Source organism: Seriola aureovittata, chromosome 11 (genome assembly GCF_021018895.1).
Source record: "Seriola aureovittata isolate HTS-2021-v1 ecotype China chromosome 11, ASM2101889v1, whole genome shotgun sequence".
Classification (NCBI taxonomy): Eukaryota; Metazoa; Chordata; class Actinopteri; order Carangiformes; family Carangidae; genus Seriola; species Seriola aureovittata.
In genome coordinates, this window is record NC_079374.1 from 12,367,469 (window position 1) to 12,395,100 (window position 27,632).

Consider the following 27,632-nt stretch of genomic DNA (forward strand, 5'->3'; position numbering starts at 1 on the left):
TACTCAGATGCATTTGCATCATGCAACACGTGCTTGACTACTCACACATAGCGTTGTGCAAACATTCTTTCCAGCCCTTTAAGTGAAATGGGCCATCATCATCATTAATGCAAAAAGCATTACCACCACCCAGGCATGAGTAAATGTAAAATAATGAATTATTAAACATAGTTATACAACTAAACATGGGTCAAGCAACTTTTCTGTATGAATAATGCAATTTTATGAGCAACCGTACAGTCTCAAAAAGTTACTCTGTCAGCCGCTGTTATTCTGTTTTAATACTTCAGAGATCAACTGAAATGAGAAGTAAAGATAAGGAACTAACAGGTACCACTGCAAAATTAGAAAAATGTGGTATTGTATGAGGTTGATGGTAAACAGAACTATACACCAGACAGGAGGCAAATACAAATAGACAAAAAGCATTTGAAATTAGACTTTTCAAAAGTTTTAATCTTTTTAATGATGTTGACAAAAAATAACAGGAAAGTACTCAGTGTTCATGTGTAAAGTATTCATTAAATTAAGGTGAATCCAGCAAATGAAAAAGTCATATGCGTTACTTTTATTTGATCATGTCTTGTCCTGTGCAATGATTTGTCTACAGCTGTATATAGTGTATGCATTTCTCCAACATAATATATATTTTGACAATTTATAAACAAGGTTCTAATAAGGTTGTAATAATCTACATGTTAAGCCCCTAATATAACTAATAAATCCTTAAAATAATCCCTTTTATGTAATATTAGATAATATACTTTAGAGGAGGGTTGTATGCTTCTTCATAGAGGCCTTAATATAATCTATTTAAAACTTTAATGATTCATATAATTTTATTTTTACTTTACATAATAAAATATTGTATACACAAGGCAAGATTTTTCTTTTCACAGCAGTTCACATTGGTTGTTAAACCCATGTCTCTTATGTATGGCTTTAAAATCAATAATCGAGACAAAATAGACAAACAGTTTATTTGTTGAGCAGTGTTGTCAGTGAGTGAGTTAGTGCGTTTATAATAGCAGACATGGTGGCAGAGTGATGTGTCAATGCATTCACACTTTGGTCACTGGGGGAGCGTCCTGAAGCTGCCTCAGCGGCTTTCAGCAGGCATACATAGTTCATGACGACCTCATCCACCTTGGCTACCACCTCACGCCGCTCCCTCTCGGTGCTCAGGCCTTCCACTAGTGACATGCAGGCTTGAGTCAGGCAGCAGAGTGTGTGGAAGCTGTGCGTCAGAGTGAGCAGTAACTCCTCTGGACTGCTGTACTCTACGGCCATCTGACTGCAGGCCCTGCTCAGCACTTTGGCCTGCATGAAAAGCAGCTGGGAATATGTTTCCATGTCAGCCTCGTTGACCTCGGGCCTTTCACCTCTGGACAAGTGGCCCACGCTGGAACGCAGCACGCCGATCATCTCTAAGGCATCCTTCCGTGCAATTGCAAACCCAGTGTGAAGACTGTAGGTTTTTCCCTTCATTGAATTTACACGTGCTAGCCTTGCTTTAAGACTTATGTCATTCGTAGCAGCGGCCTTATTACTCTGCTCAGCTTTATATTTTGCTTTCTGCTTTGTGTTTTCCTCGCGGCTGAAAGAAACCGAGCTGACAGAAGACAGAGCATCTGAGGGCATTTTTCTGCCTCGATCGTCACTATCGGTGTTTGTCTTTCTCCTGAGGAAGCAGTGACTGAACGGCCCATGACACCTCCAGGCACCTGCATCCAGCCTCGGTGCTGTCGAGTCTGGCAGCAACAGGGAGGCTCCTCTAAGCACCCCTCTACCAGATGAATTAGATGCGACTGAACCCTGGGACAAGCTTTTGGGCAAGGTTTTGGAAGAGAATTTCCTCTGTACTTTTGGGGCATCTTGAGACTGGAAATTCTGACCAGCACTTTTCCCGGTGAGCGTGGCTTTGGTCTTCTCTAACAGTGCTTCTAAGCTCCTAGAAACTGGCATCATGGTACTCCAGCTCCTCCTGAGCATCCGAACCCTGCGTGGCTTCCTGAGGCTGCCTGTTGTAGGGTCACATGAAGATTCGCATGAAGGGGAAGCCAGGGCGTGTGAGTTGGGTTCCGGGCTGGCCTGTGTAAGCCAGCTGGGCTCTGTGCTACTTCGTAATGATGATGGTGACATGGTTTTGGTGGTGGTACTGGTCTCATTACAGAGAGCTAAAGATGACTCTTCCCCAGCCTTCTTCAGCTGTGTGCAAGCTACACTAGGGGTAGTAGTAAAACAAAGAGAACTGTTAAGCATCTCGCTGACAGCACATCTTTACATGTAATAAAATATTTTTATTCATTAGATCTTAATAGTTCAAGTATTCATGAATCTAAAATGATAGAATTATTTTCTTCAAACTGAATTCCCATACTACCTCTGAAAGATTAAATGGATGAAGACAGCAAACGTGACATTCAAGGGAATAATTTGACATTTTGTGAAATATTCTTGTTCACTTTGATAGTGATACCACTCTAACTGTCCACTCAGTATAACGCTAACCTGTGTTTGAAGATTACAAAATCTTACCAGCACCTCTCAAGCTCACAATTTAGCACGTTGTATTCCATTTGCTTTATCTGCACAAAAACTGAAGTAGTAAAAACGGAAGCTGTGGTTTTACAGAGAGTTATATTCTGGACAATTTCTTGCATGGACACAGTAACTTCCTAGAGACTCTGCTGATTGCCTGTCAACCTCATGGTGAAGACAATACAGCAGGAAGTCACTACACATGACCCCAGAGAAACCACAACTTGCCCTTTTTACACTTTGCCCTGTTTCCAGCTTTTTATGCAACGCTAACTAGCTGGTGGCTCCAGCTACATATTAAACGGACACATGTGAGAGTGGTAGTCAAGAGAGTGAATAAAAATCTTTCCAAAAATGTTGCCTCTAGTGGCATTTAGGCATGCGGATAGTTTTGGTTTTATTTGCCCATGTTCTGAGATATCTTTCTACTACTACCTTAATATGATAGAGGTGAATGGGATTTCATTTGTGGTGCTCATAGCATTAAGCATTTATTTACAACAAAAACTATCCGTTTGACTACATACTATTAGACATAAGTGATAATATGTATTTTTGCAGTTTGTGCAAATTGACCCCTTGAAATATAACTTATTTTCTTATAATGAGCAACTTTCTTATAATTCCCTTTTGCCGCTTTCATCCACTAACACAGACATAGATAAGAGAACGAGCACCCTCCTGTTTAGTTTTACCTGTGGTTTCTTTTATCTTGGGCATCCTGTGACTGCCATCCCGTGTAATTGTGAACCCAGGCTCAGCACTGGTAGCTGCGTGGATCTTCCTCAGCAGGGTGGGGTCCATGGGATGGCCAGCCTTCCCGTGGCCTAGAGGCCCATACGCCTTCTCCTCAGCTGTTACATAACTCAGCCCCTTGAGCGAGGACTCTGACAGTACATGCATATTGTCTGTGGCACAAAGAGGAGAATCCATCGGAGTGGCACAGCTGCTGCTGCCTGTGCTGCAACCGGCATCTATAGAGGAACACTGTGAGCTTTGGAGGGAATGAACGCCCTCACTCTGTATCGATGACATGCGCTTGCTCACATGGTATTCATATAACCGTGTGACGTCTTGCTCCGATGCTGAAATCTTAATTTGCTGCTGCTCGTTATCCTGGGAAGTGGCATCTCCCTCTGCAGGGACGGGCGCTTTGGATGGAGAGCGGAGATGGGCATTTAACTTTAGGCTTCTTTCATCTGAGTCCTGTTTCTCTCCCTTTACTGTCAACCTGTCTGCGTGGGAAGCCTGTGAGTCATTCACACATTCTGGAGCGAGATTGTCTGCCATTTTGTTTCCGGACGCTCTCTGCTGCAATTTTTGATGCCTGTCTTTAAAGTGAGTTCGCCCCAGATCAAGTTGATTCATGTAATAGGAATCTCTCACAGTGAAAGCGTTATACTTCCCAACAAGATGAGGGGGCTCCTCTTTAGCTGAGTCCTGGGAAGTCATGTGCGATCTATCAGATGCTTCGCAGGTATCTCCGTGCATTCTGCTCTCTGCCTCCCTCTGTTTTCCTCTCTGCCTGCTCATTACTGAGCCCATGTGCATCTTAGTGAAGTATTCACTAACGGATTTTATTTCCATTGTCTCTGGCTCCATCTCACCACCATCTGAGTGAAATATCTGGGAGGAGGCCACAGCAGATGATTTCGCCTCCTCCTCCTGATGCTCCCGGGGGTTGTACTGCATTGCTCCTGCTCCACCATCGCTCTGTGCAGTCACCTCTGTCTTCTCCTCATTCGTCGTATGGTATCCTTCTGTCATGGCTACATGCATCCTCAGGTGGTTGTCTGAGTGTCTCTGAGCGCTGGCCAGCTCAGAGCTCTCTGTCATCTCAGAGGAGTTTGTCTCGTTGCCAGAATCGGAGGACTCGGGACTAAATGCTCGTGATATTTCTACACCTGTGTATCACAGAAAGACAAACACCTCATTAACAACTCCATCTGAGGCAAATGGAAAATATCACAGATTAGTGAGTTAGTCAAATATAAGAAATGGCAGTGGAAATGCATATCAGCAAGTGAATGAGAAAAAGAGTGAATGAGTACTTTGGAATAACACTGACAATAACAAAATAAATGACTACATAATAACATTCCACTTAAAATTGAATTTTCTTTGCATCAATAAAAAATTGATAGAAAACTGTCATTGACATTGAAAACAGCATACTATACAACAAACATTTTTTGCTTTCAGATTTTTAGCAACAAACATCTGACATTGTGCAGTGTGCAAATGAGAAAACGAACAAAATGATCCACAAAACAAATGTTGACAAAATGAATGATAATGTAATGAACACAGCTGTCTGCATGCTCAAAAGAATGAAGAAATACTCACACAAATGGAAACATAGAACAAAATGGGCTTTATTGAAAAAAAAATCAACAACAACAAATCAAAAGTGAATGGCTGGAACATGTGTGGTGTTAATGGATGAACGTTACAATAGTGTAAGGAGAACCTGTGCTACTCTCTGACTGTGCTGGACTCTGTTCCTCAGATGCAGCAAGGGCCTCGAGTGCCTGTAAGGTGGACACCACTGCATCGTCCAGAGGCTCCTCATGGCCCTCTGCTCCGTGGGTGGGCACTGAATCTATGAGAGACACTGGGATATCATTGCGGGCCCCCTGGGCCCGAGTCCCAGCCCCTTGCTGCTCCTCCTCATCAGAGCTGTCCCTGAAGCCAGGAGGAGGAGCAGCAATGGCCAGGTTAAGAGAGTGCAGCAGTACGTCATTGTCCTCCTCGTCATTACCCTCCGGTGGGGGAGGGAGGGAGGTCAAGTCAATGATGTCATCGCTGGATCCTGAGAGTGACAGTAATGTAGGCTTGTCAATGTCACTTATCACCATGTCCTCCTCACAGCTGATGTCATCCTCATCCTCTGCGTCATCTGTTGTCTCTGCGTAGCAGATATCGTGCAGCAGCGGCTCCTCGATGCACTCAGTAGGACCAAAGATTTTGGTGGAGTACTGATATCCATCCCCGTCTTCTATGGCATCCATCATCTTATAGTCCTCCTCGAGACGCCTGTACATGGGGCTATGATTGTCTAGAATCTCTGGGCTTTCATCCATCAGTCTCTGGTAGCCCAGATTTTGGGGGTTTACGCCGTCTAAGGGGGGATCTCCAAATATGAAGGAGACCTTTGCACTCCTGGAGGAGTCTTGGGATTTAGGCCTTGGGATGTTAAGGTACGTTTGGGAGCAAGGGATTCTGCAGCACTCAGCTCTCTCTGACATGTGCATTGTGTGCTGGGGCTGGTGGATCTCAGTTATGTAAACTGGTTGGCCTTCACATCTCCCGTGGTCGAGGTATTCACACTCCTGGTCCGAATAATCTTGGCTGCACCTCTGGTTGTTTCTGTCTTCATATCCTTTATGAGGTGTGCTGTATGTACACTCGATGGCCTGATAGTTCTGCTTTATTCTCGCTGCGTTGCCTGCAAAGAGGAACCAAAAAATGAAACAAATCTATTTAAATAAAACAACTTTTTCATGAGTCATTGGGATAATTTCAGACATACTTGTTTCCATACTGTCGTTTTTTTTGGCCACGTTGAAGATGGAGCGTCGAGAGTCCACTAGTAATCTGTAGTATCCAGCAGTCAAACACGCCAGATTCATTGCATCAACAGACTCCATTAACAGAGTGATGGGCTGTAAAAAAGGCAGATAAGCAGATGACAATTAGCGCAAAATAAATGGGAGAGTGGGTCTGTAGAATGATGTTGTAATGACTACTGAACAGACTTGGTGTTGTTTGGGTAAAACTACAGAAAATATTCACAAACCAGTCAGCACATGCTTTTGTTTTAAAAAGGGCAGAAGGCTTGTTAACCTTTACGTCCAGGACATGTAGCTCCACTCTAACCCTGTTCTCATCTTCTGTATACATCTCAATGCGGTTGACATGACTGAAATCAGCCAGAAGTGCCACCAGGTTTGTTTTGGTGTTAATCACATGACTGATGCCATACTTAGGCCCCACCAGCAATGTCACTTCTGTGTGCTTCTCGCCTTGCTGTAAACAGGAAGAGAGTATTAACACTCATATCACTTTCTGAACACAAATGAACAGTACGTGGCCTGTCAAATGTTTAATGCCACATCCTAGCTGAATACAGTGTGAAATGGCAGGATGGTGTTGCTCACAATTAGTGTAGATTTAAACACCCGTCCTCCATATAGCCTCAAGTCGCTGAGATACTTCAGATAATGGACCTTTGCCTGCAAGGCAGTCAGCTGGAAAAGGAGAGAAACAAGAGATGTAGGGTTAGATACAAGATACAAGAAATAATTTTAATGAGCTCTTCACAGCCGAAAGTCCTTTAACTGAGATAAAGAAAAGTGAAATATTGTCTATTCAAGCCATCACCCATCAACATTCTTTTGATACTTAACACTCCACTAGGTGGTAGTCAAGAGTCTTTTCATATGTGGTGCAAGGCAAAGAGAGGGAGATGGTGTGAGATACAGAGAGAGAGAGAGAGAGAGAGAGAGAGAGAGATGAAGACTTTACCTTTTTACCAGGCGGAACCAGGTTCTGGTTGGTTTTGAGGATGTGAGTGAGGGCTTTTTTGATGTTCTTCTCTTTCATGCTAGACAGCACTGCAGGAGGCAGGAACAACGCCAGACCCCACTCCTTCCTGCATACGCACATTTCATAAAGATTAAAAAAAAAGGTCACTCAATCACTATGAAAAACAGTCAAGTCATCATTCTTGACCAGTGATCGATTTCACCTAGAGGTGGTGCATTGATCAACCGGCTGGGTACATTCAGAATTATTAACTAACCAGCAGGGATGTATCTTCTGGCATTGCAGCAGAATAATACCAGTGAGATCATTATTATTTTATTGAATAACAGCGTGGTGGACTCGTGGTATCCTCTACAGCTGGAATAAGTCCTTAGAAACAACAAAATGGCTCTGTAGAGGGGAGACATGAAGCTGATCCCAACAAGCATGACGCAGTGTGAAATCCAATCTACTTACTCTATATACTTCAGGGAAACTTTCTGGGACTGCTTGGTATTGATGGTTAGAATATACATTTGCAGAGCAGCCAGGCGGAGGGCCGTGTCGTATTTCAGCTCTGACCCAAATCTTTCCAATACCACATCATTACAGCTCTGGAGGGGCCAGAGAGAGAGAGAGAGAGAGAGGACAGGAAAAGGTTACACTTCAGTCACTCTTCTTATCATAAAATGCAAGACAACAACACACCCACAGCAACCATGTGTTTTCCGAGGCCATCACTATAGTTCGACATCCAGACTAGCATATTTCACAATACGTTGTTATGTTTTACCTGCATCTGCTAATATTCACCTGAACATAGAGGTACTCAAATGCTACTGCGTCTCTCCTAAGCAGGTCCAGGGGATCCTTTGGGACAAAAGTGATGCGAAAAAAGCACTTCATCTTGTGTGACCCTGGCCTCTGTGTCACCTAGCGTACAAGTTGAAGACAAGGAGGGTCCCGTTAGTGATTACACGTTTTTCACAATGATTATTTATTAAGCTTTTTTTTTATACAGATAAACAGGGTTTAGAAACAGGGATATTTTATTTACATGCAACATTTGATCTGTTAAATATGTAGTTGGAGCCAGGTGATGATTAGCTTAGCTTAGCATAAAGACTGGAAATAGGGAGAAACAGTTAGCCGCAGTTAACTAAAATGACCTACTAGCACCTGTAAATATCACTAATTAGCACTTTCTTATTCTTTTGTTTAATCCATACAAGAACCAAAGTGTAAAAACAAGAAGTAGTGGTTTTCCTGGACTATTTCTTGGCTGGAAGCAGTGATTCCCCGTAGTCCAGGATTTAAGTTTATGCATTTATGCTATGCTACAAGCTGAACTAACGTCTCCTGGTTTCATCTGTTTAATTAATAGGCAAGTAAAAGAAATGTATTGATCTTCTCTTATCTCTCGGCATGAAAGTGACAAAGCATATTTCCCAAAATGACAAACTATTCCGTTAACATTTTTCATGCACATTCGGTCAAACTGAGAACAAGCCTGAATTTTCTTCTCCTGTTGTACAGTGTAGTACTGCACATTACAGTATCAATACAAAAATACTTAACTATATACTGAAGAGAAGGATGGTATCCTCTCTATGTTTTTGCCATCAAGTTTATTATTTACTTGCGTCTGTCCTGTTTATTGGCACCCGAGAGAGCTGTCTCACCTGAGTTAGCATCTCCTGCTCATGCAGGAGCATGAGTTTGCTGGCAGATCCTTCGGCTCTTTGCTCCAGCATCAGAGAGAAGTGCTCAATGCTCTTAATGGATAGCTTTTCTTGCAGGGTCAAGATGACGTCCTTTCACATAGACAAAGTCAAAGTTAATACAGCGTGAAAACTGTGCAGATGCAGCAGTGTTCAGGCTCAGCTCAAAACCATAACCATAAGTCATTGTCACGATTGAACAAACACAAAAACATGAGCAAAATGAAATGTAAACTGTTGACCAAGATCTCCCTGTTCACTAAGATCAGGCTCCATTTTGCTTGAATCACAATCAAGCTCAGAGAAGGTTCTGAAGGCCATAGTGAAAAGAGGAGTAGGCATTTTATGTATAGTGCAGCTGTGAATGACATTCAACATTTAAACTTTAGATTATGCAACAGCGTTTCATAATGAAGCAGGGATCCTTCCAGCACCTACCTTAATGGATGTGTTGCTGTCAAATCTAAATGATTTAGTCTGCCCGTTCTCCAGGTACACCTTCAGAACATTTGGCATAAAAAGAAGGGAGTTGTCCTTCACTGTTTCCTGAGGATGGAATGAGAATTGTTGGATCAATTAATATCAATTTTTCTTATTGAAAGTTGTTTATATACTGTAGTTTAAGTGCATCAGTAGGAGTTGGAGATCATTTTTTTTTACCCTTGGACAGATCCAGCTAGCTGTTTCACTTAAGCTTAAGCTAAGATAACCATCTCCAATAGCACTGTATGTGAGTAATGTTCATCTTCTCACCTAACTTTCAGCAAGAAAGATGAACGATCTTATTACCCAAAATGTCGAATGCCATCTATTTCCATGACATTCTTTTGAGTAAACGCAGTAGTGAGAATAATATAAAGTAACACACTGATGCATCCTCCTTAATGATCACTCTCTGCTGCTGTCCTCCTCTCAGAGGGTATGACTGCCTGATAGTCTCCTTACTTTGTAGCTCTTTTCCTAAAAACCTCTTCTTTGTGTGACACATCCAACAAATTGGGGAAGCTCTCTGTGACAGGGTCCCCCTTTTTCTGTCAATCATACCCACATGCGCTCTAATTCATCCCACTGACGGAGGTTGATGAAAAGGAAAAAAGGAAAAAGAAAGAGGAGGTGCATTTTTTTTTTTGCTCATGCGTGTCTTCATTTTAGTCAGTTAATTCTAATATCTTCACTCTGCTCTGTGCTCTAGCTTTAAGAGTTCAAGTCTGCTGCTGCCGTTTGCTGTGCAGAACCTTGATGTGTACAGAGTGAATCAGTGTCCAACGTGACTTACTGGGACCTGGCCGTTGATGATGACCTCTTCAGCGAAGCGGACTTTAACAGGATTAGTCTTTAACTTGGCCTTTTTGGCTGCGCTGATGAATGCCGATTTGGGTGACTTTTGGAGGGAAAGAAGAAAAAGAAAACCAGAGGTTTAAAGGACAATCAGTTCCTTCAGAGATGAGTCATGTATTTTTCATCTCCACGAATTTCAAGGACATTTCCCTTTTGAAACATGATGACATCCCATGTCTCCACTCTGTGCTGATGCAATTAAGGTGGCACTTTATAAGAGCATAAGAGCAAGGACACCCTCACTGCTGTTGTGTCATTGAGCCTGCAAAGAAACACCTAGTAAAAGGAAATAATTACAGGATGGATTATAAGCCTTGCTTGGTCCTCTGAGTATATATGAAATATTACAGTTACACTTTTCCTGCAAATCATTCATGTTTAGCCTCATGTTAAGTGACTCATCATGCTGAGAGTCTTAAAGAGTCTTAAATACTGACACCAAACAAAATGATTAATTAAAATGCAACGTGAATGGATGTACCTAGACATTCAATTTTCAGTTTATAATTACTGCCACAGTGTGTGGAGAGTAGCCAGATTTCATCATACGGTTGCTGCCACACTGTATACTGTATGTTTTCTGTGAACTCACACTGGTGCTTTGGTCTATTTTTGGAAGGAATTCAAGCATAATTCCATTTCCACTGACTTATTATGTGAACTGCAAACAAAGGCCAAATATATGCTCCTGGTGCTGTGTGTTCACCACCATCTGGTGCCCCGTGACTCGAGTAAATGTTGATGTGGCAGGTTCATCTGAGGTTTTCGCGAGGATCTGATACTACGACATGAGAAGACTTGGATAGACTGCAGCAATTGGACTCCCTTTGAGTTAGCCCGGCTGTAACACTCAGCTAAGGCATTACTGATACAGTGCCAGCGCAAACATATGGCATGATTAATGACTAGCTTTCAAAATAATCAGCTCCAAACACACAAACGAATGGAATGTAGTTGATTTCATTCACAGAGGACGCAGAAACTTACCGGGTACGGCTGAATAACGGTCAACAGTATGGACTCCTTGCAGCTCCTGCAGAAAAGACAGAACATTTTTTAATGAAATATTCATTTTCAATAAAAGATGCAAACAAAAAACAAATAAACAAAATGCTGTGGATAGGGGAAATCAAATCTGGAAATATTTCAGTTCTCCTGGATGCAGTTTTTGACACATCATGGTGGACAACAGCAGGAGGAACATTGTGTCCACGTGATGCTCCAGGCAGCCCCCTGTCCTGCCTCCACAGTGCAGACTTCTACTGCAAAGGTGAGGCTCATTTAAGGCCACTGTGAAGGAGTGTCCACATGGGCACTTTTACCAGTACTACTGTACTGTTTACAGACTGCCGCACACTTTGCATGAAGACCGAACACTCACAGCCGCATGAAACACATGAGCACCAACGTTGAAGCTGAATCGCAGTGAATGAAGCGGGTGCCGACTATGATGTACCAAATCTGTTCAGCTGCAACATTTGGTTTTGTGGAACTTTAAAATAAAAATAAAAACAAAATGCAGTGATGGATTAATTCTAGTGTTTTCTTATTCTGGATAGCAAGTGAAGACAGAAACTGTAAGAAAATGTAGTTTATTTAAATAGCTTCGATTAGAAACAAACTGGGAGTAAAACCATAAATAAATAAAAGATCACACTGAACTACAAAGGTGAGTTGCAGTGAATTCTCCTCAGAAGTTTTCATGTTTTATTGTTTTTGCAACACCGAATGAAAGGGGAAGTAATGTGACACAGAAATGTTGGTGTGTCCCTCCCCTGACTTGCGCTTTTCAACCGCCTCTTTGTTGAGTTGTTTCTTTGTCTTAATGACGTAGGTTCAGACACAATACTGACTCACCAAAAAAGGACCCTCCAGGTCCAGGTGCACTTATGCTTCAATCAACCGAAAGCCCTTGACAACCCAAAGGTGGTCTCCAATTAACTAAAACTGGCTGCACCAGTGGTGATTCAGGCGTGCCTATTAAAGGAAATGTGCTACTTAATGCAAACAAGTGTTTTTGCACTTGTAATTAATTTTGATCATATTATAGATACCTATTTTTTCCCTCGATATTAAATGGTCTTTTTTGCTGTTGATTGTGTGATAGTGTGAAAAAGCCGCACTAAATCTACTTTGATTCAGTGTTGTAAGATAGTAGAACATGAAAACCTCCAAGAAGGATGAATACTCTTCAGGCACTGGAGAATTACCAACAACAGGTTTAACAGCAGGCAAATAGCATCTCACCTTACTGTGTTGTCATACCTGACAAGGTCAATAACCCTCTCCCTGGGCGCTGAACTAACCGGCTCATCATTAATCATGATGATCTCGTCCCCTGGGATCAGCTTGCCTTCTGATGGACCCCCTGCCAACACACACCAAACAAGACGTGGTACAAAGTGTGCACAATAATAGTATTTTTCTTGATTTTTTTGGTTTCCCGTCTTGTGGCTTGAGGCTCTAATGAATGCTTACTCATTCGGGGTTGTTTAAATCAATGAATCATCAACTTAAACTACAGCCTGAGTGGCTTTCCTCTCCCCACTCATATATTTTAGGAGTATTTCTTCTCTTTCTGCGAAAGTGTTGATAATGGATACGGATCGAATGAGTCACTGCAGTATAAGAGCTCACTTTGCAGCTGGGTCACTTTACCTGGTGTGACTGAGCGAACCACCACAGGTTTCTCACTGCCTGCCACAAAGCCAAAGCCAAGCACTGGGTCTCGTCTCATCTCCACCTTCCGGGGCGCTGGTGGCACAAACTTGTCTCCGTCCAGACGAATCTCCTCAAGGGAGCTGCTCTGGGAGACGTGGCTGTGGGAATGATAAAAAAAATGAAAGAAAATGTTTCTGGCTACTCTTTTTACGTTGTAAAGCACTGGTTTTGTACGTGGAGCTGTGAAACCACTTTTGGGGAAAAAGAAACAATAGATTTTATAAATTTCACCGTTATAACAATGTATTCAGTCATTACACTACACAGTTAATCAAAGTTGTATAGCTAGATAGATGGATACCTAAAGGCTTTGCAAATTTCTGATGGGTAATTTTCTGATATTTCATAGAACAAATGATTAATCAGTTAATCAAGAAAGTAACAGGCAGATTAATGAAAATGATCTAGCTCTAGTTTCACAATATTACTGCCAAACTGATTTAACCACTAAAAAGAAATAATGACCGTGGGACAACAGGACAGCAGTAAATGTAACAATTTAACTGTGTAGAAAGTGGTTGTTTTCCATCGGACCAAATCCTCAAGATGTTTAAAGACAGGATGCCAGAAACCGAAAATAAGGAACAAGAGCAATGCTGCAAAAATAGATCATGTGGGCGATGGTAATCAAGCTCCAATGTTTGTATTCTCACATTGCAGATAGATCCACTGTGTGCTTCACCAAGAAGCAGTTACAGTATTCTGTAGTACTCATACTGTAATGTGTTACACAACAGGCTTTTGCCTTGCCACGCTAATAAAGATGCAGAACAGGTATAATGTGTTGAAATCTCCTGACTCTTTGAGACTTGCCATCAATAGGTGGCTGCAAACAAGCTTCTAGAATTGAAACCGTATTCGTCCCTTCGCTTCAGTTATCCTGATCAATGTGCTTTTCTTTGTCTTGAGCTCAGAAGACGTGCACAAACTGTGTGCAGCGTCCACACATTCTGTGGTCTGTGAGTTTTTGCAGTGTTCCTCGTCTCTCCCTGGCTGCAAAGGCAGCAGCAGCTCCCTATGGTGCCAACAATGTTGGTTAATTAAAGCTGTGGGCAGACTGTGTAATTCACAGTTATTCTTGACACATGTACTATTCACCACTAAATACTAACAATTAATCTTTCATGGCACAAAGACACAGTGAGATCTGTCAATCGCAATCCCGATACTATGAAAAAAGAGCAACAACAAGAACAACAAGATGTTCAAAGCTCAGTGACTGTCAACAACCACGTCATGATCGACACGTGAGCTGTCATTAGGAGGTAAGCTGCTAAACAGAAGATAACAGAGGTGTTTTTTTTTTGTGGTAATATCAGTCTTAAACTAGGAGTGAACCCAGTCTCCATGATGCGCTCACATTCACCTTTAAAGAAATAAAAAAAAAAAGGAAGATAAATATTACAACCAGTCTGTAAACACTGACTTTATAAGCCTACTCTCGTCAAATGAGGCTTAAAATTAACCACCTAAGTCTTATGCTACAATTTATGTCAATCAGTACAAAGATGCTCTAAATGGATCATATTGTGTCATTGTTTAGTTTCAGATAAAGTCTATGACACATTTCTGTACAAGCTGAACAATTGTGGTCAGGCTAGATGTAAAAGGAGCTACTTGATTTGAATGCCTTAAAACTCAGACAAAATTTTACATAAATGCCTTGCATTATGAGGACTATATTCTTATCCCTCCTTCTACTCCCTTTTTCTGCAAAACAACAACAATTCACATGCACATGCTGACTTACAAAGTAATTAAAAGTTCCATTTTGTACAGTAAAGAAATTTATTTGTGTTATAAAAGAAATCCAGAGGATATTCTGCATAAATCTGAACGAGCACACGGATGCTGGCAGAGGCGGCCAATCTTGTTTTTCTTTTAATGGTAATTAAACAAATGCCTCAAAAATAATGTGCTAGTGATTCAATTGAAATGGTAATACATTCTAATATAATATGGACTGTGTGAGTATTATCGGAGGCTATAATACATATATTTGCAATTAAGATACTATTTGTTTCAATTAAAAATTACATAGCCCCAAGTCTTACATTGGAGAGCTTGGTAACACATCTGCATTAAGGTGTAATGAAAGACAGAGAACGTCTTCTCTCTTTCAAGCAGTGCATTGCAATGTTTGAGGCGGTTTTGTTAGATATACTGTATTCGGCTCTATACTCTCTCTATATATATATATCTATACTTACTATTTTTTTTGAGTAATATTTTGTTCAGAACCAAATGCTCAAACAATTTCAATGAAAAATGTCCTTACTTGATGCACTCAGTCAACCAATATTTGTTCTTCTGCAATTATGTAAAGCAAAATATTTGCTCTTACTGCACCAGTATTATAAAAGTCAGTAAAGACAGCCTTTGAAATGGCTACTGGGAAGCTAAAGGCAAAATGCGTTAATCTTATAACTTGATTCTCTCAGATGCTTTTCAATCGCAAAATATACAAAGCCACAAACGTAGTGCATTCACCTCAATAATTATGGAGAAAACAGAGCAGAACATAATTCTTTTCAAGCCTTTCGACTACAATTTTGCACGTCAGTTTAAGAATTGATTAATACATTTGTCAAACAGAGACTTGGAGGAGCTAATCAAAAATAATGACCTGGATTATTCTCCCTGTACCACGTTTACCTGCAGGTTATCCAAGGAAAACCACTCACTGCGTAATCCTACAGGAAAATTAAGGAAATGTGTCTCCTTTACTGTCAAATTAGTTGGTGTTTACTATCCTTAGGCGGCTTATTCAACAAATCTAATTACGCAAAAACAACAATTATCCTAAATGTAAAATTTTCTATTATCTGCATCTGTCATAAAAGCTGCAGGTGGTATCTTAATTTTAATTTAGCACATCATAAACTAACATACACTCTATTGTAGCTAACAGTGACTTTCATTTTCTTGCATAATTTTGCGATAATATTACAGGGACTGTAAGTCTGTGTCACAGCCCACAGTGCTGTCCAAATAATGGGAGATTGTAGGCAGAATATTCATAACATACCCACATCAGGATCACTATACCCAGTCAGTGTGGGGCAGTGCAAACAGGAGGCCAGGATATCAAATGGATTTTTAATTGGTGCAATGAGCACTTTGACAAATATTATTTATTTTGGTTGATGAATCAACCAGAGTGTTTTACAAATGTATCAGTTAAAATGTGGTTATGAATATCCACTGAAGGCTATAATTATTACAGTGATACAAGAATCAAACACCACTTATCTTTTGTTTTCTTCCCCAATTTCTTAAAAAAAGAAAGTTTATTCTAATTCCTCTTACAGTGCTTCATTTTATAATCATCTTTATCACATCAACATTAAAACACAGAATCTGTTTCATACTCATTAAAAACATCTTGACAGTCAATACAACAACTCATAGCAACAGTCGCTGCATACTGTAAATGCTTAAAATATCTAAGTGTCATACTAAGACACATTTATTTTGGATTTGAGTCAGTTTTGTCTCAACAGATTGTGCACAAATCAAAACCATATGGACCTGTGCATTCAGGAAGAGTGCTGTCTCCTCCCCTGCATGGCCACCTGCTAAACATGGCTAGATTCCCATTATGCAGACAGCCATGCATCTAATGGTCCCTAATAATACCCATTAGCTGCTCCTGTAGCTCCACAAGGCTTTATGCAGCAATCACAAGCCACACTGTATGAACAAAAATCAGCAACAAAGAATGCTAGCCTGACTGTAACTGCACTGTTCTCACTGTTGTTTTTATAAAGCGTGTTTTGAACAAAGTGGAGTAAGCTCATTTACAAAAGCAAAATTCTGTTACTCTTGTTCTGAAAGGCTGTTGTGACACAGTTCACAGCTTGTTGGTACTGAGTAGTGCTTGGATGTTCGAGTGTTTTTCTTTCCAATGGTATATTCTGGGTACAGACTTCTAAATGTATGGACTATTTCAAGTTTTCCAATACTGGGTGTTGTCCGCCTCTCAGGCCACAAAAGTGCAGGGCACATTAACATTAATATGTTGGTACCAAGTGGAAATTAAAGAATATTAAGCAGCATGTTACATAAAGCTAAAAACTTATGAGATGAAGAAGTGCTTTTCCTGGCACAGGGAAAAATATCCACTTGTTAGCCTGTTAGCTTCAGGCTAACAAGTTCTGAGTCTGCTCTCGGACTTTGGTACACGAATGAATCCGATGAGGCCCTCAGCTTCAAAGTGGTTTCTTGACTTTGGCATTCTTCGTTGGACAGTCCGGCATGTACGGGAAGCGTAGAGGGCAGCGAGTAAGTACGACAGCTGGTCGAGTATATGGGTTTGAAGTACCAAATGGTGTCAGCCGGCGAGTGCACACGGCAATGATAAATCCCAAGGAAAAACGTGTCAGTGACTCACTAACTGCGCTGCTTAAAGCTAGGCTTTGTCACACAGTACTCAAGCGAGTTTTTAAACCTAGGGTTGTAATGCTTTCAGTATAAGGCTGGCAGTTTGTCTGCTAACATATAAAGGGCGAGAAGGCGGGAGAAGACGAAAGCTTTTGTCAGGGTTGGATTTAGAGTGCGGGCATACGGCTATTTTCCTGGAGGCAGTACATACCAGTTTAAACTCGATTTGTATCGAACTCGCAAACATACCAGTAGAAAATACTCAGCTGTTCATTTTGGGCAAGCACTAGCGCTGAGGGGGTTACATTTGTGCTGCCTCTTTTTTAAATTATGTAATCTCTGCCAGTTTTTATTGGCATATGTTTTACTGTGGCACTCTGTTTGAGGTGACTGGCTATCAACCTCCCAAATGGAAATCTAGCTTTGTCCATTAAATGTGGTAAATGCCTTGATGAAATCAATTTAAGTAATGATGTTCACTGTTCACTTTACTTTGACATCTTTGTGTGCTGTGAAAGAATTAGTTGATTTAACTTATTTAACAAGAAGTCCCTGTTAAATCTGGTATTTTTCAGACACACTGAGCCACTCTGTCACACACTCCTCCAGTATATTGTCATAGCAGTCCCTCAGTGACATTACATCTGTTAAAAACCATGTGTCACAATGTAAATATTAAATTGCTACTGCTTTATTCATGTGCTCCTGTCACGCAGACTAAACATGCGTTTCATTGAGAATTACAACAATTTAGTATCAGCACCCTGGAGCCCTAATAAACTCAGATGGTCACTGACAGTCATAGAAACAGTCATTTGATTATTCATGAGCCTTTCTCAAATTTAGAAAGCTAAATCTGGAGCCAAAACAGCCTCCGTGATCTGCCTCATCCAGACACACTGCGCATCCAGCACTTTCACTGCTCCTTACGTCTTATATAACTCCTCTGACATCACGCTTCTCATGTTGTAACCCATGTGTGACAAGTAGCTCACCTTCTACTCAGTACACCATGCACATACACAGATTTTATTTTGCATTTGCAAAGTGCATCTAGAACAAAAACGACTGTGCGTGGGTTCATGCTAGATTCCATCATAATAGATATCAACGGGAGGAGATAACAATCTAGTGAACAGATGAGAGAAGCAAAAAATTAGCAAGTCTGAATCTCACAGTGGCTCATATATGCAACAATATTTTTAGATCTAGTACGGATGCATATTGCACAACGTAGATGTGAAAAAACAGAGGAAAGCCCAGCTGAATCAACACAACAGATGAAACCAACAAACACTCACTTGTTACAGTGGGACATGTGCTCACAAATATATAAAGAACCAACAGAGAGTTTCTTTTTACCTGCCTGTGCAGATTTTCAGGAGTGCCAATTACGAAGGATCAACTACGCTGATAACACTGTCCCAGCATCCTCTGAGGAACGTGCAGCCTCTCAGATCAAAACAAGTCCCCGCACAGGTGAATTTCTTCATCAGCGGCAGCGTACACACACTCACACACTCACACTCTGAAAAGCCCTCTCCTGCATTTGCAAGACTGCATGAGGAGTATTGTGGGTGTGTGAGAGTGTGAGAGAGAGTGAGAGTAGGCAGGGGCAGAGTGTGCGCAGCAGTGGAGGGAACAGAGAATCAGTATTCTGAATGCACAGATGGAGACAGTGTGGAGGCAGTGACGTGGCTGGAATAATCACAGGTTGGCAAAGCGTCTGAAACATCTGGGACAGAGAAAGCTCCCCCTCAGTTTCTTTAAACACAGGGCACTTACTTGATGTAGCAGTCACGCCCCTCTCTATTGGTGCCCATGTCCCATCCATTGGGGGGTCCCTGTGAAGAACTCCAGGTCCCTGAAGGGGGTGGCCAGCCTGAGGATTTGGTCCTGTGGCTGCAGAGGAAGTAAAGCACAGATCGACTTTAGTCAAACTTACTTGCTTAACACCATCTGCAGTGTCCAGCTCACTGACGCTCAGTTAATCCATCTGGCCAGTGAGATATTCAAATCACAACAGGAGCACATAAGTTGTATAGCTGATATGAAGTGACTCAAACCTGATGAGAGAATGTCTGATTCCAGCGTGATGAACAATGTCCCATAGCCACAGTTCAGTCAGTGAATATAAATCAAATTAATTACGTAAGCTAGCCACACAGGCAGAGTTGTCATGCCTCACTCTTGTGCTTTGAGAGGCATGAAATTGGTTTTATTTCTACATGTCAGCAGATTCTTTATAAAAGCTGCCCGGAGGAATTCTCTTATAGAGTAGTTATTTGATTTGCTCAATGCCAAGATGATTTGATAAAGTTTATCAGAGACTAGCTAAGACCGCCACTGACGCAACAATTTATTGTAGCCTGTTGTATGTAAGACAGCACCCATCTAAATCTCAATTTCCGCTGATTTTACCAATGCACTTCTGCAAAATCATGTCCCTGTGCTACAAGTTGGCAGAGTTGAGGTATTCAGGAGAGCTGTAATTGGTTAAAATGTTTTCATCTGTCTTTTTGTCGGCACCACAACGCCACCCCCCCCACCCCACCCCCCTTCTTGTCTTCCCTTTATCTCTGTCTTTGTGTCTGCACACTGGTGATGCTATGAAAGCAGTGGCAGTAAGTTATGTCACTTCAAAGGCTTGTCTGCCGTGTAACAGGGCTCTTCGCATTCATTATTCAAAGCCCCTCTTTCCTTGCCTCTAAATGTTTCCCCAGTTACTGTACTGCTGATAATAAATTGTGTGCAGCGTGCTCGTATCTGTATGAGAGTGTGTGTTTGTGTGGGTGTGCCCATGAGCATGTCCGTCTGTATGAACACAAGTGCCCATTTCATGAGATATGAATAAAATATTGCCAGCTCATCAACAAAATATGGAAGCAGAGAGAAGGGTTACAAAATACCATAAAACTATTTAATGCAAACAGTTGGGCAGTTAGCAACAAAATAATGCAACCTAAACCAAAGTACAGTTCTGACGTCACCCTAAACTAATAAACAAAACACACCTAAGTGCTACTGGATGCATTAAATCATAATTAATTCATAGAAGAATAAGTAACGTAGCTGAAAATGGTGGGTTTTTTTTTTATGCACTACATTTTAAATTGGTCTCTAAGCACAGGAAGCAACCTGATTTCTTTCCCAATACAGTGGTGTGTTTGGGGGATATTAGTGTTTCCACATGGATATGGATTTATCTGACCTACAGTACATTAGCTGGGGGCAGGCCTCGATGGTGTATATTTAGAACACGTTCCCTGCAGCTAAAATGGTGTGTGTGGACACAACTGGATACTGTCTGGCACTTTGGGAGCCATATTCACCTCATTGATGACTCCTACTTGTACCCTCCATTTCAGCCCCTGGGATTAAGCTAACAGCCATGTTAACGCCTGCAGTGTGCGATGTCGCAGATTTTTAGTCGATAGTAAAAGAAGGTCAAAGAACTGTAGCACATGAATAATATTTTATATTTTCCCAGGATTACACCTTTAGCACTGATATTTTCTTACATTTCTCCAAAGGTCCACAACATCATAAAGCATTTTGTACTTACAGTTTCGGATGCTGTGCCTTCAAAATATGTTTCTGAACTGACAAATTGTTCCACAAAATCCATTTTCTGTCTCTCAGCCGCAATGTTTCTGTATTAACCACACAGTCACAGATGCTGTGATCTTTGATTTCTTTTGTCTGCAGGCGGGAGGTGCATTATGCCATTGAGTCGCAGCACTCACAGCTTAACAGAGAGACTGAAAAGGTTCACCCACTGGTGGACAGTGAAACTGATCTTCCCCAGCTAGCATTAATAAATGATGCCTGCACAGTCACATCGGACTAAGTAATCGAGCGCCAAGTGGGCAAGCCATGCTGCACAATTCATGAACAGGTTACCCAAGAGTCAGAGTGAGGACAATTAGAACAAGAAGCTGGAAGCAAAAGCAGGTTCCCAAAGGATTTTCTCGCAGGAAAAATTGCATTAAAATTACAAAATGCACGATGACTTTTTTGTATTTTGCACATCTGTTTAGACTGTGCTTACTTTACTATTTAGTAGCATCCAAAAAGTAATCTTTAAAAGGAATTAACAACAAAATGAAAAATAAAAAGGATTTATAGCTCATAAAAGTAATAATATAATCAATATAATGCCATAGCACTAAGCCTTTGCTTCCACAGTAACTAACAACGGGGTTTTTTAATCTAAATTTGAAGATTAAAACACATATTTCTTCATTTTGTGCATCTATCTTGATATCTTTATTAGGATGAACAGTGGCAATGGTCTGTCATCCAAATTTATCAGCAACTATAATTTGGAAGATATTACTTTAATTGTACTGTCTGAGACATGGGGAAAAGATCACTTTTCAGTCCTTCATAAAAATTGCATGAACAACGTGATCCTTGCTTTATCACAGTAGTTCACTTTCGCTTTCATCTCACTGAATACAAGCTAGATGCGAAGAAGCATCTTGGTGTCTCACGAAGGCTGAAATCCTGTTAATTTAGGGAGGACCTATGCATTATAGACAAGCCATAGCTAAGAAGAGCACATTACAACATAGACACTCAAGTTAGTTTGAATAATTAACAGCGACAATCTCTATGAGGGTGGGCTATATGAAACCATGCTCTGGTGCCACATTCCCATTTGCACTTGGTAGAAAAATTTAACTAACATTTATGTGCTGATTGCAAGAGGACGCTGCATTTTCTTCTTGTTCTTACGGCTTTCCCATCATACACTGGGTGAGGAAGAGGGGGGTATCTCCATGTCCAGAGAGCAATATTACTCCAATTTTTTCTTTGTATATGCCATCGTGAATGAAACATCACATTACTCATTACTCAGCCCGCTTGGTGTGTCTGGTTGAATAGTCTCATAGGATCTTAACAAGCTATTCTCTTATGTTTGAGCAACACTCAACACAGATTCTGCTGCATAAATACATACTCAAACACACACTTCATACAATCACACTGTCACGATTACATTACTGGGAGTTTTAAAGAAATTCAAAGACAGAATAACTTAAATCTTCATGGATTTCTTCAATCCACTGCATGCTGTGGGTCTGAAATCGGTGATGATCTCTGAGCCTGTCCACTATCTACATCATTACCGATCACTGAACACGTACTCAACTCTGCAAAAAGTTAAAAATAAAAAGGCACTTGTTCACTTTCCTTGTGTGACAGGGAGCGAAATGCTTCAAGCATGACTTGAGGCACATGGTGAAGAGGCCTTGACGCTACTTTCTAGGAGCTCTTGAGTTAAACAGAGACATTCATGCAGAGATAGACCACTAATGTGATTCTGTTTGGATATGAAATCCGTGGAGAGACAGCAGATGAGATGACCATCTCCTGGGAGGAGGCCCGGTAGTGGAGCAGAGAAGTGGCACAGACAGAGAGGAACCTCACTGATTAAAGGCCTCATATTTCTGCGCCTCTTTTAGACTGCCTCCGTCCTGTGGAAGACACAAACGCGCTGCCTTTTGTTTAAGAAAACATCTGCCCTCTGCTTGACTTCGTTAACCACCACCTTGGTTCTAATCCTGTGACCAGTATGGTAGCGCAGCGGAACGTATACTCAAATCTAGCCCAATCTGCTATTTATATTGTGTCTGCTATTTTTATGTCACTGTGAAAGTGAAGCTGACCATGCAGTTACACATAATTGCTCAGTCATTCTGCTGTTCTCGTCCATTTTGTGACTTAGACTTCACAGTTTTTTTGTCCACTTTACATTCTGTTTATTTGACATCAGAAAAGAAAACACTGTGTTTTCTTTGCATGCAAGAACCTACTTTCATATGAAGCAAACAGTGATGATGTAACATAGCAACATAACCAAATCAGACAGCCTAGGTGGCTAGAATTTGTACTTTGCCCTATATAGTGGCAGTATGCAGTAATGTTGAAATTTTCTACACAATGACACTTTCTTCAGAATGGGAGTGTCTATTTCCCCCATTATTCTAACTGAATACTGTATTTCTGTTTGTCTTTGGAAGTACTGATATTGTTGCCATGGGCAACCGCACAATCCTGAGCAGCTCTCTGGTGCCTCTATATAGAAAGGTTTTTGGTTAGTTAATCTCCTCTGGGTGGGAATAAAACAGCATCTGGGAAACTGCCCACCCACTATGATCCTCTTGCTATTTTACAGTGTGTGAGTGAGCCTCAGAGTCCCGCTGTCTAATTTACCTGTTAAACAACTAAACACCACTAACTCACACAAGAGCTACTATTCAAATGCTGGATACAACACTTACAACATAGGACATATAGTAAATAACAAATTTAAAAACTTAAAGTGCATGGCTGCATACACACACATTAAATTTGTCATTTAACCTTGTGTATAACGTCATTCATTTTATTTATAATTTTATATCTAGCTGTAAAAAAAAAAAAAAAAAGAGACACAAAACTAATGAAAGACGTTTGTGTCTTCATTATTATTTCATTTTTACACTGCATTGTCCCCAGGCCTCCTTTGCTCCATAGAACTCTGTGTAAAACATTAACCAAATATAGTCATGGACTTACCCTGTGGGCACTGAACTAGACTTGGATTCTCTCGCACCTCATTGTGCTACTCACGGCTTTTATGCTAAAAGCTCTAAAGGACAGAGCAAAATAAATGGTTGCCTGAGACCTCATCCGCCATCCAGCTGGCTCCCATTTCTGACCCTGAGCCATTTCTGATCCACTCTTCCCTGGGAGCTGCTGATTTGAACGGGTAAGTATGACAGATCTTTTGGTGTTTGTGTACACTGATGAACATTTAGGCTAATCAATTTGTGTCCAGACCAGTGATTTCCTGTGCAAAAAGTTTGCAGTTAAAACATGCCGAACAATGGATCGCATCATGGATTAAAAAAAACAAACAAGAAAAACAAACAATAAAACAAAAATCATACAGATAGGAATGAACGAAGCCGACAAGCAGCAGACCAATGTAATTTCATTCAATTGATCTTTCATATTATTTATGCAGAGGAAAAATCTTGCCAACACCTTCTAGAAACACATTTCCACTCACACATTTAATGGTCTATGTCAATCTTCTACATAAGGGAGATTAAAAAAACAAAACAGTTACATCATCATACAATAACACATTTTCTTTAATACATGCAACACAAGCATGTTTAGCAATCACCTACACATACACACATTTCAGCAACCGTACTGAGTCAGAGAATTGTGGTGATTGAGTGATAATTGGCACTTTCTACATAAATACATTATGTTCATGTTCATTATCGCCACACTGCCGTAGCCAACAAACCATATACAACCTCTACAGGATGTATGGAAAAGTGTAACAGCACTTCCAGCAAAGATCTACATACAAAGATCAAAACAGAGCAGCTAAAACAACTTCGGTCAAATGACTCAAACTTGCTTTTTTAAACACAAGAAGATGTGAGTTAGTTATCTTTCAATAACATCAAATCTGAAAATCTTTGCTAGAATCAAAGAGTGCAGAAAATGAGAGAAAGAGGCTGCTTTTGTTTCCGACAGCAGTCACATCTGGGGGCGTTGTGAGGCAGGAGGAAAAGACAAAGAGGGGAAATGTTCTCTTTCTTGTAGAGCTCTAAATATATACAGTGGGTTTCTCTGTAAAATGTTCTATCAACCTTAGCAGAAGAGCATCCTGCTGACTTTAATTCTTGCTGGCAGCTGAGAGGGAGAAAACAAAAAAAAACGCCACTGTAGCAGTGGTAACTCATAATCAGGGATAGCATTGTGTGGCGTTATTAACAGTGACAGGATGCAATGACGTTGGTGGTCCACTGGGAGCTGCATCATAAATGCTGCCATGGAGGGATACTAACTGGAAAACAACGGCCCTATCATCTGATGGAATCCCTGCTACCTGCCGGCTTTCCCACAGGAATGTTATCAAAAGGAGCTGTGATTTGCATACGACAGAAAAGAACTGAATACTGACTACGATATTATGTTCGAAGGCTACACAAGCTACAGTGAATGACACAATCCACACAATCTTTTGGTCCTGAATGAAAAGAAAACTACAAAAAAAAAAAATGCTAATGCAGTCTTGTTGATGACTCATAAATGAAATTAAATGCACTGAATGGGCATTCTTGTGACATATCCAGTATCTGATTTAATATTTCCCCTTTATGATCATGTGTTCCCAACACCAGTGGTCTGTAGTGTTCACAGTGGAGCCAAATCCCCTAGGAGGATTACTGTCCACTGGGGCAGATCAACTCAATCTAGCAGACCCAAGGGTGCATAAGGTAAGGTGCCTGCCCTGGCAATGAATGAATTCCTCGGGACTGTTAGTTTACAAATCATGAAGTCCCCATCACCTCTTGTAAAAAAAAAAATAAAATAAACAAACTGTATTTTCAATTCTCTCAAACACAACATTTTACAAAGTGAAGAACATACAAATAAACATGAAAACTGCAACGTGGTGGGTTTTTCTCCCAATTTCTAGTTTTTAACAGCAAGGTTTCAGCTTTTCTCTACATCAGCTGTAAATGTTCATCCTCCCGTTTTGGCCATAGGTATGTGAACCTGACCACTCATATTAAATGTCCACTTATATTTAATGTAATGGCCAATGACAGATCACACTCTGTTATTTATGTAAAGAGAATATCTTTATATCTCTCACCAAAATATGTTGTTTGAAAATGATTTACAACCCACAGTCCTTTGACTGATATGATTTAAAATCTGAGACAACTCGAGGGGGTGGGTGGGGGTTCATAGTGTTTCAGTATATGGAGGTTTCATGACATTACAAAACACTTAAACCAACAAACGATAAGCACTGTCTGCAGTATGATAAATTTATGAACTTACTGTAGATACAGACAGTTTAGATACATGAACCGCATCAGCTTCTGCATCCGCCCCCTCCTCTATCTACCCCACTTGCTCATTCATTTCACATCATACATGACTGCACAACTTGCTCTCTTGAGCAATCAATAACTCAGCATTTTTAATCACACTGCTCCACGTTACTCCCGTGTCACTCTCTCAATCATTGCCTTTCAACATAGGCATAGGCAAACACCCCTTCTAAAGAACAAGCAGGCACATCCACGGACAGGCAAATACACAGCAGCAACCATCGGACTCACCCTGACAGCTTTGGCATCTTCACAAAGCTGAACACATCCATGTGTGCTGCAGACTGCAGTCAAGGCTACAAATTCACCATCTACTTTTACTCCGGCCCCATTGTCCCACACTGTCTTTCGCAGCGGGGAATAAATAATTCAGAAAAAAAAGTGGAGCTTCCACAAGTCAGGTGGAGAGATTAGTCCTGTTGTCTGGGCTTCTGCATGGCTGAGTGATTGCTTGTCCTCGCCTCAGCAGCGCAAATCCACAGCCCATGGAAAAGGATCTGGCAGCGCAGCTTCCCCCGGTTACATCCTTCAAAGCATGCCTCTGTTAGCTGTGTTAAGCCACCTTCATTTAATTTCCATCGCGGTGGAATGATGTGCGGGAGCCACACAGTAACAACAGCTTTGGAGAGAGGCAGAGAGAGAGAGCCAGAGAGAGGGGCAGAGGCAGGGAGGGAGGGAGAGACAGGGGTGGTGATGGTGGTGGGAGATGAGAGTGGAGGAGAGAGGAAAGAGGAATGTGCAAGGATGGAGAGTGTGTGTGTGTGTGTGTGTGTGTGTGTGTGTGTGTGTGTGTGTGTGTGTGTGCGTGCGTGTGTGTGTGTGGGTATAGTAGCAAGGGCCACAAGAATTGCTACTAAAGGATGCAGCCAATTTCCAAGAATTCCCCAAAGGCTAGTCTCATCAATCCTCAGCCATGTGGTTTGTTTCCAGAAAGCATGAAATAGATGAAATGACAGAGGCACACTGCATACAAAAGCAACAGAGGAGCAATGAGAGCACCTGGAGAGACAGGAGGACCTAATGTGTCCCCTCCCCAGCTGAGGTCTCTGCCTCACAGCTGCACATTAGGATGCCCATACTGTACACTGCATTTGTTTTGACCTTTCAAAACAGTTCAGCTGCTAAATGCTCTCTCTCAATGGGACCATTCATGAGAGGCCTCCAAACATTTTAGCAATCCATCCAACACAAACAAACGCAAAGCTGATGCGGTGGTCTCAAACGCAGATCAGAATATACAGAATGGGAAATTGTTTTTTGTGATTAATCGATGTCCAGAGGGGAGAAGATGAGGGCTGTTGTGATTCATGGTGCTTCAAGTAGTCAGTTGCATATGAACAGATGCTTCAAGCATCTCATTTCCTCTGTGATATTTCTTTAGATGGAAATAAATCTCCATAAGTTTTCATATTTTACTCCATCTAATTCAAGAAGTAGGGCCATTTCAGTATATCCGGGAGTCTCCGTTTCACATCAGGGT

General features: G+C 41.1%; 1 protein-coding gene across 4 annotated transcripts; it reads right to left on the reverse strand.

Moving 5' to 3' along the window:
- Positions 1–435: 435 nt before the first annotated feature.
- Positions 436–26,856, reverse strand: frmpd4 (FERM and PDZ domain containing 4). Of its 4 annotated transcripts, none has more exons than XM_056390243.1 (17): positions 26,384–26,856; positions 19,017–19,133; positions 12,786–12,946; positions 12,393–12,495; positions 11,115–11,160; positions 10,066–10,170; positions 9,228–9,335; positions 8,751–8,882; positions 7,882–8,001; positions 7,546–7,682; positions 7,069–7,195; positions 6,702–6,791; positions 6,388–6,570; positions 6,074–6,206; positions 5,012–5,989; positions 3,237–4,445; positions 436–2,219 (listed from the first exon to the last, which is right to left on the reverse strand). In XM_056390243.1, the coding sequence occupies exons 1-17, from the start codon at positions 26,422–26,424 to the stop codon at positions 979–981; spliced, it is 5,031 nt and encodes a 1,676-aa protein (XP_056246218.1). In that variant the 5' UTR covers positions 26,425–26,856; the 3' UTR covers positions 436–978. The 4 variants fall into 4 exon arrangements, with proteins under 4 accessions (XP_056246218.1, XP_056246217.1, XP_056246220.1 ...); XM_056390242.1 differs by having other exon boundaries at positions 12,375–12,495; XM_056390245.1 differs by lacking the exon at positions 26,384–26,856 and adding an exon at positions 20,797–20,967 and having other exon boundaries at positions 12,375–12,495.
- Between the last annotated feature and the right edge of the window lie 776 nt (positions 26,857–27,632).